The following is a 22,485-nucleotide window of genomic DNA, read 5'->3' as shown; positions in this document are numbered from 1 at the left end:
TTGTCTCGGTGACAACGAGTGGCCTGTCTCGGTGGTGTAGACGACCGCCGTCGCCGTCCGCGCCGGTCAAGTCCAGCAAGTCAGTCAGGTCAAGACCAGCGACGCGGCAACGACGCTGAGTGAGTTAGGCCACACAGCTTCCGTCCTCGTTGGCTTCTATTCACTGGTACTGACAGAGAATGTTCGAAGGGAAGGGGGAGACGGTGAGCTCGATGGGGAGGTGGACGTCGAGTGGCAAGGGATTGGTGAAAGGACAATGGACGGTTAATGGTCGACGCCGGTGAACTGACCGAGGCGATGCATTAATACATGTGTGGCTATCTATCTATGGCAGTCTAACCGATATTTACTAAATATAATATTAAAAGTACTTTGTTTTTCTTTATTTCATAACCTAATTCCTACTTGGATTGCTTAACAAGGATGTGACATGGATAATAATATTATTCATGATGTACCATAATCGTCTGCGAGTGAACAGTAATGAATCAACTGCGATACCCCCAGCACATCTGTAATCCAACTCTGGACACTGTCGGGACTGCGCTGAGAAAGAGGAACAGCCCCGCTTCTGGTATGCTTGCTTCTGTTCACAACGAGGACAAATGCAGAACAAACATCAACACCAAAAGAAGGAAAACAATAGAGAATCACTCCTCTACTACAACGTTTTGCTTTTTCTTTTTCTTCTTCTCTCCTCCCTCTTCGCCTTCCACCTCCTTCGCCTCCTTCACTTTCCGTTTCTTCCTCCTCTCCTCCACAGACGCCTCTGCCACCTCTTTGGGAGCGACGAACGCCTCCTCCCTCTCTCTTTTCCTCTTTCTTACCACTTCCTGCTGCACCTCTTCGCGTTTCTGCACCTCCCGCCGCACCTTCTCGTGTTTCTTGAGGAAATACTCTCCCGTCTCGAGCGCAATATCCACTTTGGACGGCAACTGCGCAGGCGGAAAAGGAGTGTACGTCTTCTTCTTCTTTTCCTTCTTCTCTTTCTTCTCCTCTTTCGGAGGAGCAGTCGACGACTCTGCCTGGTCCTCCTCTTTCGGAAACGCCTCCTGAGCCCCATTCTGCGCCTCTTCGCCCTCATCCCTCGCCCGCTTCTTAGCACTCTTCTCCGCGCTCGTCAAGTTCCTCTTCCTAAACTTGGGCAAGAACCTGTCCCAGCTCTCGTTCGCCAACTTAGGGTCCTTGGCCAGTTCCCGTCGGATCATGAGCTCCTTTATCCGGTAGATAGGGTGGATGTTGTTCATACAGTCGATGACGATACGTCGGACTTCCTTAAGCGACTTGTACGGGCCCATCACGGATACGGTGTTTCCTTGCACGAGGACGTAACATTGTGTTAAGAGTTCGATGGCCTGTAGCCAATAAGCACCCATATATTAAGCAGACGCGAAACGCACCTTAAGCGTACTCCCATCCGGGCCAATGATCCTCTGTCTCCGCTTGACGAACCGCTCCTTATTCCTAACGATATTCCCAATCTTGATAATATCGCACGCCACAGCGTCGTCCAGGATCTTCACCGCCTGCCCGACCGCAACTCCACGCGCGAGGAGCTTGATCATATCCCGGGCTTTGAAGATGATGTAGGGGTCAAAGGTCTTGCGTGTCGTGCGCACGGACATGGACCCGTGGATCAAGTCGAGCATGCAGGCGATTCCCTTCTCTCGTCAGTATGGTGCATGGTGGTACTAGTGGGGGGAAGCACGCACATGCGCTTCGAGGGAGGTGGTCACTACGCCCCAGACTTCACGTAGGTACTTTTCTCGGTATTTGGGGAAGAGCGTCGCGAATGAGGACTCTTGTAGGAAAGTACCGCCTTTGTTGTCCGCTGCCTCGAAGGTGTCAACTTTCCACTACATATCATTAGCATAATACTTGATAGTGCTCTGCAGTGACATACACTAGAAAGTGTCAGACTAAATAGAGAAATGGAGCACAGGACTCACTGATCAATGTCATCCGTATCCCACGCTTCTGAAGCATCAGTACCGCCCCCAATGCGCCACAAAATTACTCACGTTTATCCTTCCTAAATCGCTTGTTCTTATTCACCTCGACCTGCTCCGTATCGCTCATGCTGAATGGTATTAAAGTGTTTTGTCGAGTGCAAAGTGTAGAGGGTAGAGAAATAATCCAGTGTAGGCCTTTAGTGGCTGAGCAACTTTTTATTCACGCGTCTTGGCGAGGCAATGCAAAACAGTGACAGTGACTCCTCATCCTTTTCTCTTCCTTCCAACCACCCCTATTGATCTACAACGACCATGTACGACGACGAAGAGGCAAACGTGATGCTGCCCTATGACGATCCTACCTCGCCTGTCCCAGTCACGGACGAAATGGTCAAAGAAGCGGATGCTCTCGAGGGCATTGGGAGCTTGCGGGACAGGCTCGCGCCGCCGACCAAGGTGTACCGAGTAGAGAACTCGAAGACTATTAGGGGCAATTTGGGGAAGGTGGGTTTGTATATAGCGGGATCAGGAGGGCCCTTATGTGTTGTAGTTGAAAGGTATTAGTGGAGGCGAGGAGCCAGAGCCAGAGGAGGATGAGATGGACTTGGGTAGGCGCCTATATATCATAACAAAAGTTCAACGCTAATCGAGTACAGAACTTGGACATAGACCCAATGCTCTCCTCCTGCAAGGCGAACCCATCGCGCACCTGCCTACGGACCAAGTCTTCGCCTATGTCGCCACTTACGCCCCGACGCCTACAGGCCTGGAATGGGTAGACGACACGACCTGCGTCGTCCTCTTCAGTTCTGGGACTGTGGCTCGTGGAGCGCATCGGTTCCTGTTGGTTGACCCGCCTGCAGAGGGGGAGGCGTTCTCCGATCCGCTCGAGCTGCAGAAGGCACAGCCCGTTCCTAAAGCTGCGTGGCCGGAGAAAGCGCGTGCTGAGGGGGCGGAGGAAATACGCGCTGCTCTCCGTGGGGTTGTATTCGTCCGCCAGGCGAAGATCGCAGATATCAAGCAGCGCGGTGCGCGTGGGCAGTCGAGGTTCTACTCCACATACGGGACGCAGGCGGGTAAGGAGGGTTATGGGCGAAAACGGCGGCGGGAGGAAGAGGACGAAGGGGAAATGAGCGCTGAGAAACGGCGTGCGCTGGATGAGGAACTCGACGCTTACCTGAGGGACGAGTCGAGCGAGAAGCAGAAGAGGAAAAAGGCGGAGATGGACGACCAGCTCGATGCGTATCTTGCTGGTGATGATGCGGGCCTGGTGAATGGGCATAGGGGGGAGAATGGAGAGTATAGGCAGGGGCGGAGGATGCCTAGGCCTAGGAGGGAGCGTGAGTCCACAAGAGAAGATCAGGCCGCTCGAAGGCAGCATGCACTCGACGCCCAGCTCGACGCGTACAACGAAGTGGACGACGTGGATACCATCCCTTCGAAGATGCGATCAGACTGGACGGAAGAGGCGCGGGCGCGCGAGTTCTCCCCTGAGCGCCGAGGTGGGCTGGGCGGGCGTCGAAGCAGGGAAGAGAAGAGGTACGAGGATGCGCCTGTTGCAATGCCGATGCGGGAGGAAGAGAGACGGGGCAAGAATGAGGAGTTGGAGGAGGAGGAAGGAGGAGGGAGAAGGCGTCGTGGTAGGAGAGGTGGAAGAGGCCCTCGTGAGATGAGGAATGGAGATGTTCCTCAGCGCTCGAATGGCCGCCCAAGAAAAGAATTGAGCGAGCTTGATGCTGAGCTCGAGGCCTACCTTAATAACACGATTTAATCCTGTTATTTACCATTGTATTCATTGTTGCAACATTATACAACACTCAACTCCCTCCTCTTTCCTGTTGTCATTGTATATTTTTCAATTTATTCGAGGGATACATCAGCGGACGTCGTGTCAAGGTCCCTTACAATATTGTTTGGACTTGTCCACTTCAACTTGTAACATCATGGCGTTGTAAGACTACAATTACTTATACAAATACAAGCTTACAATGGAACAGAGAAGCGTTGTATCTCGACCCAGCGATTCGGGATTGGGTGAGTGAAATATACGAATGAAATTAACGATGTGCTCATCCAACACAGGTGCTGTTCCCCATCACACTCGTTATGGTCAGTCCACCTTCCTGCCTATTGTCAATATCTAAATTGCTGAATATCCTATCAGATATTGGTCGGAGTACTGAGGCACTATGTGACCCAACTGCTCAATACAACTCCAAAACCGCACCCGCGAAAAGTGATTCGTGAACAGTGCGTCTTCCCACTTCTCACTACAGCAGGACCATCCTAACACTCAGCAGACGTGCACTCGTCCGCTCCCAAATCCTGCGTGCGACTTCAGCTGCCTCACCCATCCCTCCCCAGTACTACCACTCCATCTCCTCCTCCCTCTCTTCCGCCTTCGCGGCCGGTACGTACCTGAAAGACGGCCCGCCGAAGGAAGACGACAAGGAGCGCACGCCTGCGAACCCGTTAAGCGATCCGAGCCAGATGGAGGGAATGATGGACGGGATGAAGAAGCAGATGGTGATGATGGTGCCCCAGATGGTTATTATGGGCTGGATCAACTTCTTCTTCCAGGGCTTTGTCCTCAGTGAGTGGAAGTTGTTGCGGGCGTGGGCGTTCTCCTGCCCATGTTCCTCCCGCTTTCCTAGCTGGATTCTGATGAGAACTAGTCAAGCTCCCGTTCCCTCTTACTCTGGGGTGGAAACCGATGATGCAACGAGGGATAGAGACGCCGGACATGGACGTCCGCTGGGTTTCCTCTCTGTCTTGGTACTTCCTCAACCTGTTCGGCCTGAACGGGCTATTCAAGCTCATCCTCGGCTCGGATAACTGTACGTCCCCATGCACGTGCAGTCAGGTAAGGCGCACGCTGATGCCCATTCAGCTGCAGCGGATATGCAGGCCATGGGCCAGTCACCGTTTGCCACTGCCTCGGGGTCAACGGGTGCACCGCAGGACTTTGTAAAGCTGTTCGCCGCGGAAAGGGATAATCTCGACTTGTCTGAGGGGCTGTATCACTGGACGTGTGCGGACGTGGAGCGGCGTGTGCTTGAGCGATGGGGCAAGCTGCCCAAGAGCGAGGAAGGGGATGGCCAGGTGCCTGTTGCGCGCCCTGTTAGGAGTAGCAAGAGGAAGCTTGCGTGAGCTCTGGACTGGAGTTGCAGGACGAGGTTATGGATACAGCATTTGTCTAGTAATTGGCAATGTGGAAGTACATGACGAGCGCGGTCCACACGCATCAGACAGCCATGAGAACACAGTTGCCCAACAAGCAGAACAGGACGAAGCAGATGCAGGAGAGGGCAAAGAGTGAGAGTTAGACCAGGCCGTCGTATAGTGATAATGCCTGGATATCCAGTCAGAGACGGTCGCATACGCAGCAACAGAGACTGACCTTGACAATTGTCGGATCACGTTTGCTGCCCTCGACAAACTCGTCATACGTCAACCTAGCATCTCTATCCCTATCCATCCCCCGGAAAATCTTGTCCACTCTCTGAGCATGCATCAGTTGGAGCACTCTTCCACGAAGTAGACTGAGAGAGACCCACCTTTTCAGGCGTGTCCTCGTCCGGCGGGAGTGGTACCATCTGCCCCGTCATCTTGTATATTGAGCGAACGATCTGGAGCATCTCGTCGTATGTTATGAACCCGTCTCCGTCGATATCATACAACTGGAACGCCCCTACTCATGATGAGCGCCCAAATACGCCGCATATGAAAAGGATGACGCACACTTGAGCTTCTCATCCAGCACCCCCCGACTCGTCACGCTCAACGCACAAATGAACTCCTTAAAGTCGATCGTGCCATTCTTGTTCTCGTCAAAGACGTTAAATACGTAGTCTGCAAACTGGCTCGGGTCGCCAAAGGGGAAGAACTGCTTGTAGATCTTGCCAAAATCTTGTTTGTCAAGTTGGCCAGAGGGGCAGTCTTTGAGGAACCCTTTGTACCTGTTAGGGGGTCAGTGTCTGGTGGTATGCTGGAGACTGTGTGCACACCATTGCTGCAGCTCCTTCTTGTCGACTAGCACGTAGTTAGATGGAGCACTCATGCACAGTCAGAAGAAGAACGCACACTTTGTCGTTTTCTGTAGCTCTGCTAGCTGCTCTGGCGAAAGCTTGCTTTGTGATTTACCCATCCCCGACTTTGAGTATCCGATGTGAAGTGTAAGAGCAAGTCGTGGTGGTGAAGGTACAAACGGCGTGCAGCCGGTTTTGCTAGTCCACTGAGTGAAATGGACGAGGAGTGATGGACGGCGCTGCTCGGGTTTGGGTTTACGTGAAATGTGTTAGGGCTCCAACGGGCGTTCCCGTGCGCCCTTGGTCGGGAACTTGGCTTAAGCAGCGGCGATGACAAGTGAGTCGGGTAATAATCCGGATAAATGGCGTTGGCGGTGGTGGTTGTAGAGAGAGATGGAAAACCTTTTCGGTGTTGAATGATGGTTAGTTGATGAATATTGATAATGCCTTAGGAGGAGAAGACAAGGGACAGGAACAGACCAACGTTGACCGGGAAAGCAACGACCGCTCGGCTCCCTCGGCGCTCATCGCCTGATGATTATAATGCCCCCTTACATCCTTATATCCACCAGTCAATGCCAGCAAATAATACACCGAACAATCAGTCCGTGTGGACCATACATGTCAGAGCATCTGAAGCAACATCTGTTTTCTCCACCTGATATATCCCCTGAACGTCGTCCAGTTATCCCCGCTTCCTGTGCTCAACGAAACTCATGTCACGGCCCGCTGACAGCAGCATCTGCCATCTCCAATCTGCGGAGAGCGGTTGTACGTACTTGGCATTCCCACTCCCGCGTATTGCCGGTTTTGTGTATCGGAATTATATGACTGAGCTTAAGCGTGTTATCCCGGTCTGGGCAGCACGGCCGTAATAATCAGGCTCTTGTACCCCAAACTGATCACACGATCGTTTTCTTGTGTGTGGTACTGTAACGACTTCCAGATGTGAAGCTTCAAGTTAGATATGCAAGTATATATATTACCTGCGTCATCTGACGAAAGGTGGACAAAGTCTAACTCGGGCATGTCGGTAGCAATCTATTCCTACTGAATTTCGTATTATTTTCATTTATGTAATCGGGGGTGAACAGTTTGAGAAGGCGGCCGAGAGATGGGGATGTGATTCTGATCTTAATGAGTGTGGGAACAGACACGCGCCTCCCCGATGGGGATGGGACGAAACACTGCGGAAAAAAGGAAGTTGTCAAGCACCTCGAGCCAACTTCTCCACCTCCCGTCTCAGGAACCCTCGAACCCTCTCCCATCCCAGCGGGATTTCACCTCTTCCTCCTCCAGTTCCGTTACTTTCAGCGCTCTGGGCAGCCCTCGGCCAGCCCGTAAGCGTCTGGGCGTGCTCGGCGCCTCCTTGGCGTGGTTGACAACCGCCATTTTTAAGTCACACAAAAAGACACAACAACAAGTGTATGGCGTTCTAGCTTCAGTTATGTGGATTCTTTGGCGGGCATCTGGACATGTGCCGGCAACAAACCTTGCTTTTACGTCCGTGTGGGTCAGTGACTGGGCCGTAAACATCCCCTTTATGTTCAACTCTCTTCTGTCCTCACAAACTCTGGCCTTGATACTAATTTTGGTCGAGGCTTGCGGCACGGTGTAGCAGCCATGGAGGACGAGCGTCCAGATTCTCTGCATAAGCGGCATAGGGGAGACGTGGCCGCACAGCCTGAAGCAACTCAAGCGCACGCAATATCTTCTCCTCCCGGAACGGGTTCATCAACATATGGCACTCAATCCAATACCCCTGTAGAACCTCCTCTCGATGTCCTTCCGGAAGTGCTTTCCAAACGAGTCGGCAAGGGGCATCAATTCGAAAAGCCTATGCAACTGGATGAAGCTGTGACCCCGGTGTCTTCTGCATGGGTCCCGATCATGGAACCCTTGCTTTTGCTGGGTGGTATATCGACCCCAATTCTTTTAATGTGGATGGTGTCCGCTTGCCACCTGCTTGTCTTCACAGAAGACAATCAGACCATAAGATACGATCGCAACGCGCCAGATGAGGAATGGAAACGACGTCAGCAATGGGACACCGTGCCGAGCGTTACGCGGCCCAACGGAGAACTAGCCTCCCATGGCGTGTTCGGCCTGTACAGTAAGACTGGTCTTCGAGGCTTTCAAGTGCTTAGTCCAGATCGCGTCAAGTCCACGGTACCTACCGAAGACATAACTGTTCGGTATCTGGCCAAATTTAGTCAACTCACATGGCCTGTACCAACCTCGGATTCTATCCTCACCAGCAATGAACAGTGGTGCATCTATGGGACCCGGAACGGCGTCCCACGAATTCATGCTCGTCGTCGTTCCGACAATTGTCAGTTGTTGTTAGAAGGCAGTGTACCCGTATGAGCATCTATCAGTAATACTCACCAATACTAATAGTCCGCTTGCACAGGAAAATTACCGCAAGGTGACGGCCTGGTTTCTGGGTGATACGCTGGTCGTGGTTAACTACGACTACGCTACGCATGTATCGATTTTTATGACGGCATGGACGATGTTCAGATCCAAAACGAGCTGTCGATGAAGTGGCCTACATGTCGAAGCGACTTGAATACGACTATTCACGAAGCACGTCTTGTGTTTGCGCACGGCAGTCCGCTATTGTGTCTCCGTTTGGAAGGATACTTCTCCCTTTTCCAAATCAATTGGAACACGGCAGACAGCAAATTGACAGGGGCACTAGCCCTATCTCTCGAAAGACTCTGGACCGTGGAAACCAGCTCGGCAGTTGAAGAATCCGAGGATTATTACGTGTCAGCGTTCGATGTTGCTGAAGAGGGCCAGATACTACTTTTCCTGGAACACAACTTTCATGATCCCAAGTCTTCGATATTGCGCATGGCCCGCCGCACCGCGCCCAGCGCGGATGGTTCTCAAAGCGCGGAATTCACCAATTTGAGTCAATCTATCGTTGTTTCGAGTCCCGCGGCGATGATGTTCTGAGGCATATCGACTTCATCGCATGTTTCAATGCCATTATGCTCCTTGGTCGCAGCCGTTCATACCTGTGGTTTCTTGTATCGCTAGAAGAATGGCCCTCTAATGGTCACAGTGAAGCGCCCCTTCTGACGGTGCCTGCCATTGCGGCTTCGCTGCATCCAAGCGATGTGACCGTCAGCAGTTACCTGGTAAGCCAGTCCGACCTCTTCCATATATGCCAGTTAAACAGTTTTTTCCCAGCTTCATGAATGGCGTACGCGTCACGATGCTGCAGTAGCAACTGAGATGAACCCGCGAATATTCACGATTAATCACAAGGACGTCCCATTCGGGTATTTCTCCGGCAAAGCGCTCCACGAATTTGTCCGGGAGAGAACTGCAGTGCCGCTGGGGGATGAATGGTGTTTGCGCTTCGGTGCCTGTATATCAGCGCCGACGGAATCGGCTCTTATTGCAAAATGCGTCCCAGAGTTCTCCACCGTCTTTCAAGTGGATTTAGTTCCTAACGGGGGCTTTTTCCGCTTGGATCGTCATCATGATGAGGAAGCAATGCGCCGCAATATACAACTCTCTTGTTGGAATCAAGAAAGCTGGCGAGACTGCCTCGATGATGCACCCGGCGGGTCAGGCGATGGGTCCCTCTGGTCCCTTGACTACGACCACATGTCCTTAGAGCATGCTGCGGAAGAAGATCGGCGTTTGGTGGTATTATCTCATGTGAATGTGAAGGATCCCGACCAGATATCGGAAGAAGTTCATCAAGCTGAAAGGCGCTTGGGGTTGGTTCCTCTGCACATCTCGTAGTAACTCGGGCTTTAGGCGAGTTGGAGGAAGCACTATATTATTCGCCTAGCGTGACCGTAATCAGACTCATTCGTGTAACCTCTTATAGTCTGTGGAAATCTATGACGTTCATCCAATGATCTGCCCTATCATCCTCGCTTCCTTCCTTGTGGTATACTGCTGTCGACAGATTGAGAGGGGGTCGGAGGGCCACTGGCACGCCCGGTTTTCTTCTGCGTTCCCTTTGGGCCAGGAGCTTTCGATTGCCGTCCGCTGGATGAGGGAGCGAGCCCCTCTCAGACTGTTAACTTGCTGGGCAGCAAATCTGGCCCTCGCTTCCGAGAGGTAGTCTTTCCCCAACCCTTGCAACCACTGCTTGCGTCCCTGGGAGTCAAGTAGCTACGGGTTTTGCAAGCGCTCCTGGGAGGCATCCCACTGGCATTCCAGAATGGTCAGGTCAATGCCCGCGTGTCGCAACTGCTCAGCTGCGAAGGAGAACATCACATTGCTTTGGTAGCATAAGCCCATCGTGGTAGAAGCGCGACGGAACTGAGTGGCAAAGAAGGAGCCGAAATCGTCACAGGTGCGATCGTGGCGACCCTTCCGAAGTTCAGTCCAGATGTCATCTAAGCCTTGGTTATCGACAATGTTGACGATAAGATCCTTTCCATGCAAAAACGTCGCCTGCTCTGGATGTTTGGAGAGCCACATCAAACTGCCTCACGGTGAGATAGAATGAGCGGTACACATAAGCGAGCTCACTAGGCAACCAAGTAATATTCCGCGCACTGACACCACTGTGGACCGGGTTTCATAAGACGGCCGTTGATCAGCTTGGCGTCAACGGCGGCCGCCAGGCGCCTGAAGCTCGATGTAGTCTGTCTCGGTGAATAATGACTTCACGCACTCCTGTCTGAGAGAGATGTGGAGGGCTTTGGCTCCGTATAGAACAGGACCACACTGGGCTTCACGTCGACCAGGAATGTGTGAGAGGAAAGAGATTTGCCAGAAGCGCTTCGGCGTCAGGGTGGGTGGTTTGAGCACCAGGCATCGATGCTGAAGAGTTGCCAGGTGAAGGAGTCTCCGGATCCGGCATATCTGACAGTGATAAAGCTCCCAGCGCTGATATGCGTGGGCATCCGCAGTCCGGGTATAATCGTCAACACCAACAGTACGACATAAACGAAACCATATTCGATTGCTGTTCGGAGTGAAGAGGATGTGCATTTGCTAGCATCAGGTCTGCATATTAAGTCAGCGTTATAGGTGTCATTCTATTACAAATGGGCACGTAGACGCTGAAAGTGATGCTCGACTCCAACATCAATCATATCATGGAAGACGTGTCAGTCAATGGACTTTTGCGAGCAAGGAAGGTAGTTCGTCGGATAGTTCATGTACTTGTTCATTTCGATTCATACGAGATTTTCTCGCTCCTTGAAGACGGGGTTTCCAATCTTAACTGTAGCTCTTGATGCGTAGGTGAAGGCAGGCCAATGACGTTGCCTTCGTCCAAATGTCAGGGTGAAAGGGCCCGTGACGGCAAGGGTGCTTTTTTTCCCCTTGCAATCGAAGCTTCTAAGAACCGTTGCAACTTCGGACGCGTGTGAGTGCCCGATTTCAATTTAAATGAGCTTATTATTCATTCCAGACGGTCCCAGTAAGAAGGCAAAAAGTAAGATCTGGGGTTCATTAAAGGCGGCGCCCTGTTTATAGGAATTGAGGAGGAGAGTATAAAAAGTCGTCAAGGAACAGGCTATTGTGCATTTGATTTCTTTTATTCTCCCTCCTACTTCTTGTGCTTTATTCTGCGAAACAACAGTTTAGTTACTGTTGTTGAAATTGTTGTCAAAAAGAGCAAGGCCATAAGCGGTATAATTCACCGGGTGCAAGTTGCCGGTTGAGTGAGCTCGCGGACACACGTGTTCCCGCGGCCCACGGCGGTTCTTTAGCCCTCTATCACCGTCGACGGTCAGAGAAGACCAAAGGCCAGCGATGAACCATACCCCTTCACACTGACAAACGACGACGACGACGACGACAGCACCAACGCATTGACAGCCAGTGACAAGTGCATATAAGCAACCCACGACTTCTCACACGACTTGTCTCCCCGGTGTCACACTACCACCATCAACGTGCCCCCAGACGTCCAGGACGAGTGTGTACAGCATCCTGCCAGCATACTGGGACGTCGTCAACGCACTTCAACTCATTCAGCATAACCCCTATCTGCGCTATTCCCCCAAACCCTTCAAGAAGCCCACCTTCACAACAATAGAGGCATCCAGGTCGCCGCATCTATCCCCACCTTCCCCCACTGCCGCACAATCAACGCCCAACACTCCTCGAGAGCGCACAGCAACGACAATCAACAACATTCCGCTCCCGCACTAGTCTGATCACCAGCCATGTGCATCCCCGCCGACCCCACCGCGCTCGCGACCCAGGCCTGTGTGCTCTGCAGCCGCGTCCGCCAGCAACCTGCCTGTCATCACCTCCGTGGCATCTGCACCCAGCGTCAGAATCACCCGGGACTCAATAACAGTGAGCATCTCTTTTTCTCGCCTCGTCCCCTTGCCCCGCATCAGCCACACGCTGACACCTGATTCCCTTGCACCGCAGTCTCCTATTTCACCAACGCCGAGTATGATGTCTTCAACGGGTGCGGATTCTGCAAGGTACGTCGACGCACGCCAACATTCCCGTCAGCCTGACTCTTTACATACAGTTCGCACAAGCTCTCGCAGCAGGAAAAGTACCTCATGGGAAGAACCGCGGCTTCCCTGGCTGCTGCCGTCCACCCACAGACGCAGACACGGATATCATCCCTGATGCATGCTGGCCGGCCGTCGCCGCCTTCTGGAAGGTACCCATCCCAGAAAAGGTGCTTCGTCGTATCAGCCCCCGGTCACTGCAACAGCTCCAGCTGAGGAAGGAAGACGGTGGCTCTCCCACGACGTCCAAGCTGTCCCTCAAGACGGCTGGTTCGATGCCTGGGGACCGCAAGTCGAGCCCACCGACCCCTGGCAGCCGGAATAGCAAGTTGACCAATTCCCCCACGGACACCGTCAGGCGGTCCGTGGACCCATCACGCCCACCCATCCCTTCCTCCATTGCTTCCCCGACCCGCTCCTCCCAGCCTCGCTCAGGAGGCACCAACGGCACTCCAAGCCGAATACACCCCTCTCAAGTGCACATCACCATCGACCAATCCAACTCCCCTCCTCCTCCTCCCCCGCCGCCCAAGCCCTCCCCTGCGACTGACGATCTCACCAAATCGTTTGCCCGAATCAATGTCTCCAGGTCTGGGTCGTATGACCCCAGCAAGAGGAATAGCATCGGCTCCATGTCCTCCCTCTCTGAGGCTACATGTTCCGACTTCACCGACTACCTCTCTGACGCCTCCGACCAGCGGATGCAGAAAGAAGTGGAAGAGCGCGTCACGCAGAAATGGGAAGAACGCGAGTTCTTCCAGGCGAGGAGCAAGGTTGCTCATATGGACCTGCAGCCCCCCGACTTTTGGGCCGGCCGCGCGGATAGGAGGTATGCTGAACCTGTGCAGGTCGCAGGTGGGCGGAGGTCTCACTGAATAACCCAAGTAAATACACTGTCCGGGTGCTTGAATGTATGCTGATGACCTGCCAGATATCAAGAACCAATTAATACATCTATCCTGTCTATGGTCATCCTGTCTACTTCGGACCGAACCGACTACCCAACACCCAAGTTTTAATCCCTAATCCCCCTCCTGCAAGGAGTCATTCCCAGCACGTACATATGCCCCATCCGTTCATTGGCACTGTCATTCCATTCCATTTCTCTCCCTATGTGGCCATCGTCCATCTGCCCATCTACCCATTGTATAGTTACGCATTGTCCTCCCTGCTCCGCTTCCCCTCTCTCTAGGGAACGGGACGTCTCGCATGCACACATGCTTTGTCTGGAACATAGGCACAGTAGTAGACGTCCTACAAGAATAATTGGAAATCTGTGTATGGTTGGTATATATGGTATGGTATGGTATGGTACTTGAGCGTGATCTCAGGATCTGAAAGAAGTTGCTGTCATAAATGAAAGAATCTGCTCTAAATAATTATGACATATTCTGACATTCCACACCGCTGGTCAGGGTATAAGGAATGTGTTGACGGTGCACTTGCATCAGGGATACAACGCGCATCATCGTCTAGCCCGGCATCCGACACCAACACCGACCCCGACACCCGACAGCCTGTCATACACCTTCTCTCTCCTCTGACTCCGACAACCGACATCCACCACCAAACTACATGACGGCCTAGATTTCTTGCACACCGACTCTTGACATGTATACTTGGACTTCTTGATGGCGACCACGAGCACGACCACGGACGAACACCCAATAGAGGCAGGGCAGGAGGAAGAGCAGAAGCAGGGAGAAAGGGAAGCGCAGCCTGTAGGACACCTCGATACGGTAGACGTAGCGGATCTGCAGGCGTTCAACGAGCGGAAAACATGGATTATCGAGAAGACAAAGGTGTGCAGGTCGAGGCTCGTGCGGCTCGTAACTCAGGCTGATCTTGCACAGTATTTGGAAACGTTGACACCGCTCGAGCCCCTCAGGAGTGATAATCTCGTTTATCCTGATCGGGCACCGGGGTTACCGACGCTGGATGAGATTAGGGTGTGGGTACGAGAGGTGCGGACGTTGGAGAAGGAGACGGACCAGTTTGATAAGTCGGATTTAAAGAGACTGAGAAAGACTGCGAGAGGTGCATATGACTTCTGCTTATGCTGGTGTTTACTCAATATCTGCTTCGCAGCTGCGGCAAATCGGCATCTTACACCGGAAGATACCGACCTTGTCGACCTCACCTTGTCGACGTTACTTGCTCTGGATCATCTGCTGGAAGCGATCCAGCAGCGGTCTGAACAGCTGGATCTGTTCGGTCATCGGGTACGATGGGAAGACCAGCGTACCGAATGTGAGCAAGAGCGGCGTGCTATCAAATCCGATTTGCACAATTTCATCGCTGAGCATGCGCGGTGGTCGCCTTCGACGTACGAGGAGGTCTCCGCCTCCAGTGTCTCTGGCATCCCGGAACACTCTGCTTCAACATCTGCGACGGCTCCGCCCTCGGCTGTCCGATCTATGACCCCGGGTTTTTCTCGACCATCTTCTGCTCGTTCTACGCCAACGATGGCCTTCCAAGCGAGCCGGAGCCAGCGGTTCCAGCTTGGTCAACAGCTAGCAACTGACGCGTCGAGGCTCTATATGCGCGCGTCTAACTTACGCCAGGGAAGAGTCGAAGTCTCTGGCAAGTTACTGGATAGACTTATCTCACTGAAGAAAATACCTGAGCCGTTCTTGGATGAACAAGACAGACTTGAGGACGAGACGGACTTCTTGAGGAGGTCATTGGGAGAGTTTGCTCTTGCGTTGGCTGAGCAGTGGATTGTGTATGTCCTGTTCGGCCTTTCGTCGTCTATACGCTAATTGTCTCCGCAGGGCCGACCGCGTTTATAGCGACTGCATTAGACATCAGAGTGAAGCCCAAGCTATTATGGCCGATCTTGGAAGAGCTTCAACGAAACCCCCCAATCAGAGGCTACATGCCTCCTTGTCCTACCGAATGACCAACCTTCAATCTCGGCTCTCGACAACGGCGTACGACGTGCTTGTATTCCGCCATATCCCACAGCCAACGCACAACTCCTATTCAGAACAAGAGCAGCATAACGAGCAGATTGTACAGACGTTGTCGGAGGAATTGGAGACTGCTCAGAACCTAGCTCGCTTAGCTGCCACGAGCGTGAAGGAATATCATGATGCTCTCAAGATCTTACACCGGGCAGACAAGATCAAGGAGGAGATGAGCTTGCGAAAGTCGCAGCTTTCCGCGTTGGCCGTGAAACTCGTCCGAGGAGCCGACACTTCAGCAGAGTCTTCAACTGCACCAGACCTCTCGACAGAAGCCTGTTTGGAGCCGGGTCGACATAGCGCATATATGGCATCCTTACCAGCACTGCTCAGCGAACTCGACGAAGCAGGACGATCGGCCGATCGGCTCGTGAGAACGGCGCGCGCGCACCTTCCTACTCTCAAGCCTATTACCCTTGCCCCAGGATACATGGATGCTTGTATGCAAGCTATCACCTCGCTCGAGTCGGAACGACGTTCACTTCTCACAACCCGTGAAGCTTCTTGTGCCTTGGCATCTTGTTTCAACACGGTCTGCCAGATTTGGAGCTCTACACAGGATATCCAGCGGTCATGTCAAAAGCGGCAGATCGAGATACAGAACGGTCTCGAATGCGATAGATGGAGGCCAAAGTCGCCTATCTCATCGAGCAGTGGCCCCCCGACACCTGAGACGCCCTCAAACCGAATGTTTACCGATTCAACATCGCCTTCCGAAGTGTTAGCACATGTCGACAACTTGACGAAACAATTCAAACGCGCTGTCGAAACGCCCGTGAAGAGTGTTATTCCATCAATGACGGACAGGCTCAGATCGCACTTCGACACCTCTTCGGAGAAGGTCAAGCAGGATCTTTCAGATCTACAAGAGCTGGCGAAGCTCTGGCAGCGCGTGCGGGAACAAGCGTTCGCAATGGCAGATACCATGAAAGAAGCGGACGCACTGGATAACAGGCTCTCTTCGCTTCTTCTCGAGGCCAGTGGTCTTTGGCAAGAGGTGTCTGCGGCGTCAGTCATCCCTCAGCTAGCAGACGTCATAGATCCTCTACGTCAACAATGTTCCGCTTTGCGCCAAGAGATCGAGGCTTTCTCTGCCGGACTTGCAGCTCGTGTTCCCTTTGTGACCGGCCGCACGCAGTCGCCATTGTCACCGTACAAGGTTCGCAGTCCGAAATCTTCAACAACGATGCCCATGCCTCAGACACCTCCCGAAACTACGGTGATCCCTTCGATAGTGGTACCGTTTGACCCTCCCGTTCTCGATGACGCTGTACGATCCCAGATCAACGTGCGCTGTGCTAGCTTACAAGGGGGTATCCACAACCTAGACAAACGAATAAGACTCCTTGATCGGGCAGATCAAGTACGGACACTGGAAACGTGCCTCGCACAGGCCGAAAATCGCATTGATGACGTCTTCAAGTCATTAGATGCTCGAACACAAGCAATAACGGCTCTTGCTTCAAACGTTGGGGCTGAATCGACTAAAGATGTTCAGCTCGCATTGGAAGCACTTGAGAGCGAAGCCACTGAACTCATCACATTTGCATCAGCGTTAGACCAACTTCTTCACGATATCATGACTGGATCCCAAGAAGCACATGATGATGTTCAGCGCACTATTTCTGCTGATAAGGATAATGAAGACCTCGGAGGACTTCTCAAGCCCCGTCTAAAACGGTTGGAAGCTCTGGAGGACAAGGAGGATCAGTTGCACAAGAACTCAGCAGCAGCACTCCGAGAACTCCGCGACGTATCAACTGCGTTGGCGAAGAGATTGGCTCTGCTGGAGTCAGAAGAAGCGGACTCTTTGGCCAAGCAGAAAGAGGAAACGACCTCTGCCATGCAACGAGCGAGCCCTCACAGCGAAGCTCCCCCCCATATCCAGGAGGAAACAGTACAGCAGGTTGCGCCACGCAACCTAGCATTTCCTGGAATTGAAGAGGATGAAGCAAACATACCAGACTCGCTGTCAGCCGATATCTCCTCCGGAACTATCCTCGTTCCTATACCGCGGGAGGATGGGGCTTACTTAGCGCCTGTCTCCGACTCAAGCTTGTCTTCTGGAACAATCCTCATCCCTATGCCGCAGGAAGACGCAGCTTACTTCCCGCCTACCTCTGACTCAAGGTCGCCCTCCAAAGTCGCACCGAGAGGGAAAGCTAAAACTTCCATTACCGCAAACGCCCATACTGAGCAGTCACGCACTGTATCAAGCCCTTCTCGGAATCTTCCAGTTCCAAGTGTAGTTGTGACCCGTGACTCATCTTCTCGAGAAGATGTACTCCCTAACCCGCGGTTTGTGACACGCACTGCCGGAAGTCCTTCGCGGCGCATTGACCTCAAAAGTCCCCCTGCTTCTCCGAAGGCAAGACGCTCCAGTGCCTTGTCGTTAATGACCAACATGAACACACACCCTGTTGAGAAACAAGAGAATGGTGTCGTTGAGTCTGACGAGAATGAGAAAGAAGAAGGTTTGTCAATATTCTACAGCTTCATCATTGTTCTGAAATTTGCCAGATGTATTTGGGACTCTGGTCCCTTTGACTGAGAACAAGGATGCTCAAATGATGGTGGCGAAAGCCCACGTTCTTTCCGACCTTAGGACCACTCTTTCCAACTTGAAGCTGGAGGAACTTGCCCATTCCCTCACGCCTGAAAGCCAGTTTTCCATGCTACCTACTCATGACATTGTCGATCAAGCTCGCTCTGCTGTGGCTATTGCCCAAGAGAAAATACAGGATTTAGCAGCACCGAGCTCAGATGTCAGCACACAAGCGCAGGGTCATTCACTCCGACAAGAACTGAATGTGACTGTGCAATTGATACCTCGTCTGGAAGCACTTGCTTCATTCGCAGCCAAGATCGACGAATGCGATGCGGGTATCAACGAGATCATCTCCCAGTTGGACACTTATCCGGATGCCCCTCAGTCGAGTGCATCGCCTTCAGTATCTGGGTATGGTGTAGCTCGCCGCCAATTAAGTGCACTCCTCGAAAATGTATCGGCTACTGTCCAAACTGCATTGGAGGCTGCTGATGGCCTGGCTGACGATTTCCGGGTTCTGAATGAGCGAATGCGCATTGAACAAATATGGGCCGAAGCAAAGGACGAAGCGAACGACCGACTGGATCCCGCTTTTGTTCGGACGAAATCAGCTATGTCTCTCTCCTCGCTGAGCAGCAGCACTTCGATAAATCATTTATCGACACCATCTCTCAAGAAGCCATCTTTATCGAGGCAGTCAAGTACAACAATATTGTCGGGTCGATCCTCTGTGTTATCAGCATCTACAGGAGGCCCATGGATTCCCAGCGTCGGCATCAAACCAACCAGTCGCTCTGTATCCGGCCCTCTTCCACGCACGCCTGCTAGTCGACTTCCTCGACCTACCGACTCACCCACTCCATCCGCAGTTCTCCGGCAGCGCGCCGAGAGCGTGGTCTCTAATTACACTCAAAGGAGTCGTCAAAGCCTTGATTCGTTTGCCCCAGTATGGACCCGCGGCATCTCTGACACGCGCCGTCGCAAGAGTTCAATGAGCTCGGAGGTCACCCCCACTAGGCCCCGCAATATGTCCATGAGTTCTTCCTGGAGTAGAACACCTCGGCAATCATTCGGTTCACCTATGCTACCCTCGAGAGAAGGCCCGAAGAAGCGTCAATACGTCGCAAACCCGAAGAATAAACTAGATGTGGCTGTTGGTAATGTCATCAATCGACTTCCGGTACGTTCTGTGTACTGTATATATTACCGGATAATTGACGAATTGATCGTAGGTAAACGTCAACGTTCGACCACTTCCGGGATGGAAGGACCAAAGTGGCAAGTATTACATTGGTGATGCTAACGTCAAGCCCTATTTCTGTCGTATCCTACGTTCACAGACGGTCATGGTTCGCGTGGGCGGCGGTTGGATGGAGCTTTCCAAGTGCGTGGTATTGGTACTTCACCTGCGCCCCAGCTTCTAACCGATTCGATCAGGTTCATCAGAGGGCATTTCGCAGAACTTTTCCGAATTCTGCCTCCAGGTCCTTTGACTCCACCGATCAAGGAGCCATGGATAAGTTCTGCTACATTGTTGAAGGCGGCTGGCAGCCCGCTGCAGGCGGCGGGTTCTCCGTTGGCATCACCAGTCGACCCATCTTCACCATTTTCGGACCCCAAGACGCCGTCACCAGCACATGCCGGCGATTTAAGCAACTCGAGCCTTTTCTCACTCGCATCCTCATCTTCGCCTGGATCCCCTCTTGCTTCTATTCAATTCTTGCGTAAGGCGGATGAATTTGGGCGCTTATCACAGTCCCCTACATTACGAAATTCCACGACCTCGAAACACAAATCACAAGGAAAAGCGTCTGGTAGAGGCGTATGGAGACCTTGAATTTTTCTCCTCTATTTTTGGATTTAATGCCCGACTATGACGGACACCTCACGGATACACTGACCACTGTACTGAGATTTCTTGCATGATTCGTATACCGACTGGATACCCTTATTCATACCATTCCCCTGTACGTACCTAACAATATACGCAGCAACTTGTATTATGCACTAGTCCATTGACTTCCTGTCGGTCCCGATGAGCGATTCCGTAAGAATACTACGATAGAAGATGAGGAAAAAAGATTTGTTGCGTCCCTGAATCGGTTGCGACAACAGCCGTTGAGAACGGGCAGTTCTTGACGGGCAACGCCACGCACAAGGTTCACACAACGCCCCCGGCACCACTTGCCAGCCCTCTTCCATCCCCGACTTTGACACGCTCTCTTAACCTTCTTTATAGCCATCTTTCCCCCAGCCTCTCCCCTGATTAGTACCAGGAAGATGTCTGCTACCACCGTCCCCACTCCTATCAACGGCACCAAGAACGACTCCAGGGTCATCCTCGGGAAGGATGGTCAACCCATCGTCACCGTCGGCTTGAAGCGCTTTGGCTTCGACAGTGAAGTTCCCCTTGAGGCCCTCCGTGAGCTCTACATGCGCCCTCAGTATGTGCAGGCGAACTCAGGCTCTGGTGCTGCCGACGATACCGGCGCTAAGGCGATCTACCACCCGAACGATGGCACCATCTCTTATACCACTTTGTCGCGTTTCCCCCCAGTCAAGTTCCTGCCGCCTTCCGAGAGGAAGCGTATCCTTGTCACTGGTGGTGCTGGTTTCGTCGGCTCCCACCTGGTCGATCGCCTCATGATGCTTGGTCATGAGGTTACCGTGCTCGACAACTTCTTCACTGGCTCCAGGACCACCGTCAACCACTGGGTTGGCCACCCGAACTTTGAGATGGTCAGACATGACGTTGTTGAGCCCTTTATGATCGAATGTGATCGTGAGTATAATGAAATGGGTTATGTATGCGCGCATATATCTGATCAAAACGCGTGCAGAGATCTACCATCTTGCGTGTCCCGCGTCCCCGCCGCACTACCAGTACAACGCGGTTAAGACAATCAAGACGTCCTTCATGGGTACCTTGAACATGCTCGGTCTCGCTAAGCGTACCAAGGCGCGTTTCCTTATCTCATCCACCTCTGGTACGTATCGTTTCTACAACTCAGCGCTGGTCACTACTTGACTGTGTACAGAGGTGTACGGTGATCCCGAGGTCCACCCTCAGCCGGAGGACTAGTGCGTTGACCTTTTCACGATCTTCTGAATAGCGCTCACGCGAGGCTACAGCTGGGGTCACGTCAACCCCATTGGCATCCGTGCCTGCTACGATGAGGGCAAGCGCGTTGCTGAGACGCTTACCTACGGTTATCACCGTCAGGACAATGTCGACGTTCGCGTCGTCCGTATCTTCAACACTTACGGTGCGTGATACTTGTCTTGTATTGGTCATGTAATGCTCAAGTGAGGTAGGTCCCCGCATGAACCCCTACGACGGTCGTGTCGTTTCCAACTTTATCATCCAGGCCCTCAAAGGCGAGGATCTTACGGTGTACGGTGATGGCACCCAGACCCGCTCCTTCCAGTTCATTCACGATCTCATCGACGGGTACGCAGTTGTAGACAAATCCGTGTTCAGCGACTAATTTCTCATCAGCATGATTGCGCTGATGAACTCGAGCGAGACCCGTCCCGTCAACATTGGCAACACCGACGAGTTCTCCATTGGCGAATTTGCAGAGATCGTCAGTGAGGTCGTCGCCAAGGTGCAGAAGGAAGACGGCATCGTGGCTCCCAAGGTGAAGATCGTCTACAAGCCTCTGCCCGGCGACGACCCTCAGCGTCGTCGCCCCGACACGACGCGTGCGAAGGAGGTCCTTGACTGGCAACCCAGGTGGAACGTTCGCATGGGTGTCGAGGAGATGGTCCGCTACTACAAGGCTAAAATGGCTCAGGGTGCCCTGTGAGGTACTCCTGCATTGAAAGAGTTACGCTCATAATAGAGGTTCGAGGGGCGAACCCGGACAATGCCTTGCTTGACTTGATAGATGCGACTGGATGCCTATATCTTCCCCCGTGCTCCCTCAATTCGTTCTTTTCTGAATCTCTCTCTCGTCCGGACCCAACTTAGTGGCGACCCGCCGTTACACTACTTTCCCAAAGCCTTGTTATTCGTTCCCTTGAAAGCAATATCAATTCACGTAGCGCATTCCCACGCCCTGACTGCGATGGTCTTTGTCAGCACTTGCAGTCGTCCTGCATCCTTCGTCCGATGATTAAGCGCCTATCCCATGAAGTCACATAATTCCCAACATACACCGCACTAACCGCGAGGTCAAGGAGTATAAGAGATGCCTGGTTATTGCAGCAAACGATGATATCGAGTATCCCCTCTGCACTAATAATTCGGCGACCTCGGACCATTCATTGTTCGTTCCCTGTGGCCGAACAACCCTATCAACAACCTTTCAATAGGTAATCTAAGCGAGCAACCATCAATAGATTATCACCAGGGCCTTCACTAGTGCGACTCTCTTCAATAGATTGAATAGGTTGCTCAATGGTAAGTCCCATGAATGTCGTCCGTTGTCGAACATTCATAGGATTCCATCACAGCGCCGGTGTGGAGGACGCGGACAGCCATTCCCGAGGGATGGGATGCTCGTGTCCGTTCTTCCCAGAAGTCCA

At 52.6% G+C, this 22,485-nt stretch overlaps 8 protein-coding genes across 8 annotated transcripts; 5 read left to right on the top strand and 3 right to left on the bottom strand.

The window, feature by feature from the left end:
• Nucleotides 1-650: 650 nt before the first annotated feature.
• On the bottom strand, nt 651-2,079 carry DACRYDRAFT_45074 (uncharacterized protein; the record flags this gene model as incomplete). Its single annotated transcript, XM_040774622.1, has 6 exons — nt 651-1,355; nt 1,401-1,661; nt 1,713-1,856; nt 1,904; nt 1,950-1,974; nt 2,022-2,079. The coding sequence occupies 6 exons, from the start codon at nt 2,077-2,079 to the stop codon at nt 651-653; spliced, it is 1,194 nt and encodes a 397-aa protein (XP_040633364.1).
• Nucleotides 2,080-2,245: 166 nt separating this feature from the next.
• DACRYDRAFT_113170 (uncharacterized protein) lies at nt 2,246-3,801 on the top strand. The gene is made up of 3 exons (XM_040769581.1): nt 2,246-2,456; nt 2,503-2,560; nt 2,609-3,801. Exons 1-3 carry the CDS (start codon nt 2,265-2,267, stop codon nt 3,721-3,723), a joined length of 1,365 nt encoding a protein of 454 aa, XP_040633363.1. The 5' UTR covers nt 2,246-2,264; the 3' UTR covers nt 3,724-3,801.
• Nucleotides 3,802-4,136: 335 nt separating this feature from the next.
• Nucleotides 4,137-6,183, bottom strand: DACRYDRAFT_73946 (EF-hand). Its single transcript, XM_040776038.1, has 9 exons — nt 6,036-6,183; nt 5,960-5,984; nt 5,694-5,911; nt 5,510-5,643; nt 5,353-5,454; nt 4,843-5,304; nt 4,628-4,789; nt 4,253-4,545; nt 4,137-4,202 (listed from the first exon to the last, which is right to left on the bottom strand). Exons 1-6 carry the CDS (start codon nt 6,097-6,099, stop codon nt 5,275-5,277), a joined length of 573 nt encoding a protein of 190 aa, XP_040633362.1. The 5' UTR covers nt 6,100-6,183; the 3' UTR covers nt 4,137-4,202; nt 4,253-4,545; nt 4,628-4,789; nt 4,843-5,274.
• Nucleotides 6,184-7,603: 1,420 nt separating this feature from the next.
• On the top strand, nt 7,604-8,944 carry DACRYDRAFT_103412 (uncharacterized protein; the record flags this gene model as incomplete). The annotated part of the gene is made up of 3 exons (XM_040767749.1): nt 7,604-8,341; nt 8,394-8,468; nt 8,516-8,944. 3 exons carry the CDS (start codon nt 7,604-7,606, stop codon nt 8,942-8,944), a joined length of 1,242 nt encoding a protein of 413 aa, XP_040633361.1.
• A 959-nt stretch (nt 8,945-9,903) lies between these two features.
• DACRYDRAFT_92463 (uncharacterized protein) lies at nt 9,904-10,651 on the bottom strand. Its single transcript, XM_040777077.1, has 2 exons — nt 10,487-10,651; nt 9,904-10,439 (listed from the first exon to the last, which is right to left on the bottom strand). Exons 1-2 carry the CDS (start codon nt 10,537-10,539, stop codon nt 10,124-10,126), a joined length of 369 nt encoding a protein of 122 aa, XP_040633360.1. The 5' UTR covers nt 10,540-10,651; the 3' UTR covers nt 9,904-10,123.
• A 1,484-nt stretch (nt 10,652-12,135) lies between these two features.
• Nucleotides 12,136-13,460, top strand: DACRYDRAFT_113168 (uncharacterized protein; the record flags this gene model as incomplete). The annotated part of the gene is made up of 4 exons (XM_040769580.1): nt 12,136-12,271; nt 12,350-12,405; nt 12,456-13,325; nt 13,373-13,460. The coding sequence occupies 3 exons, from the start codon at nt 12,136-12,138 to the stop codon at nt 13,314-13,316; spliced, it is 1,053 nt and encodes a 350-aa protein (XP_040633359.1). The 3' UTR covers nt 13,317-13,325; nt 13,373-13,460.
• A 612-nt stretch (nt 13,461-14,072) lies between these two features.
• DACRYDRAFT_113167 (uncharacterized protein) lies at nt 14,073-19,917 on the top strand (the record flags this gene model as incomplete). Its single annotated transcript, XM_040769579.1, has 7 exons — nt 14,073-14,243; nt 14,295-14,478; nt 14,530-15,166; nt 15,216-17,881; nt 17,928-19,135; nt 19,188-19,339; nt 19,393-19,917. The coding sequence occupies 7 exons, from the start codon at nt 14,073-14,075 to the stop codon at nt 19,790-19,792; spliced, it is 5,418 nt and encodes a 1,805-aa protein (XP_040633358.1). The 3' UTR covers nt 19,793-19,917.
• Nucleotides 19,918-20,150: 233 nt separating this feature from the next.
• DACRYDRAFT_19612 (UDP-xylose synthase) lies at nt 20,151-22,004 on the top strand. Its single transcript, XM_040771586.1, has 6 exons — nt 20,151-20,737; nt 20,796-20,942; nt 20,994-21,036; nt 21,088-21,221; nt 21,271-21,406; nt 21,455-22,004. The coding sequence occupies exons 1-6, from the start codon at nt 20,236-20,238 to the stop codon at nt 21,762-21,764; spliced, it is 1,272 nt and encodes a 423-aa protein (XP_040633357.1). The 5' UTR covers nt 20,151-20,235; the 3' UTR covers nt 21,765-22,004.
• Nucleotides 22,005-22,485: the final 481 nt, after the last annotated feature.

The sequence above is a fragment of the Dacryopinax primogenitus genome (genome assembly GCF_000292625.1).
Source record: "Dacryopinax primogenitus strain DJM-731 SS1 chromosome Unknown DACRYscaffold_1, whole genome shotgun sequence".
Taxonomy (NCBI): domain Eukaryota; kingdom Fungi; phylum Basidiomycota; class Dacrymycetes; order Dacrymycetales; family Dacrymycetaceae; genus Dacryopinax; species Dacryopinax primogenitus.
Note: the sequence above shows the minus strand (reverse complement) of the source record. Positions and strands in the feature narration are given on the sequence as shown.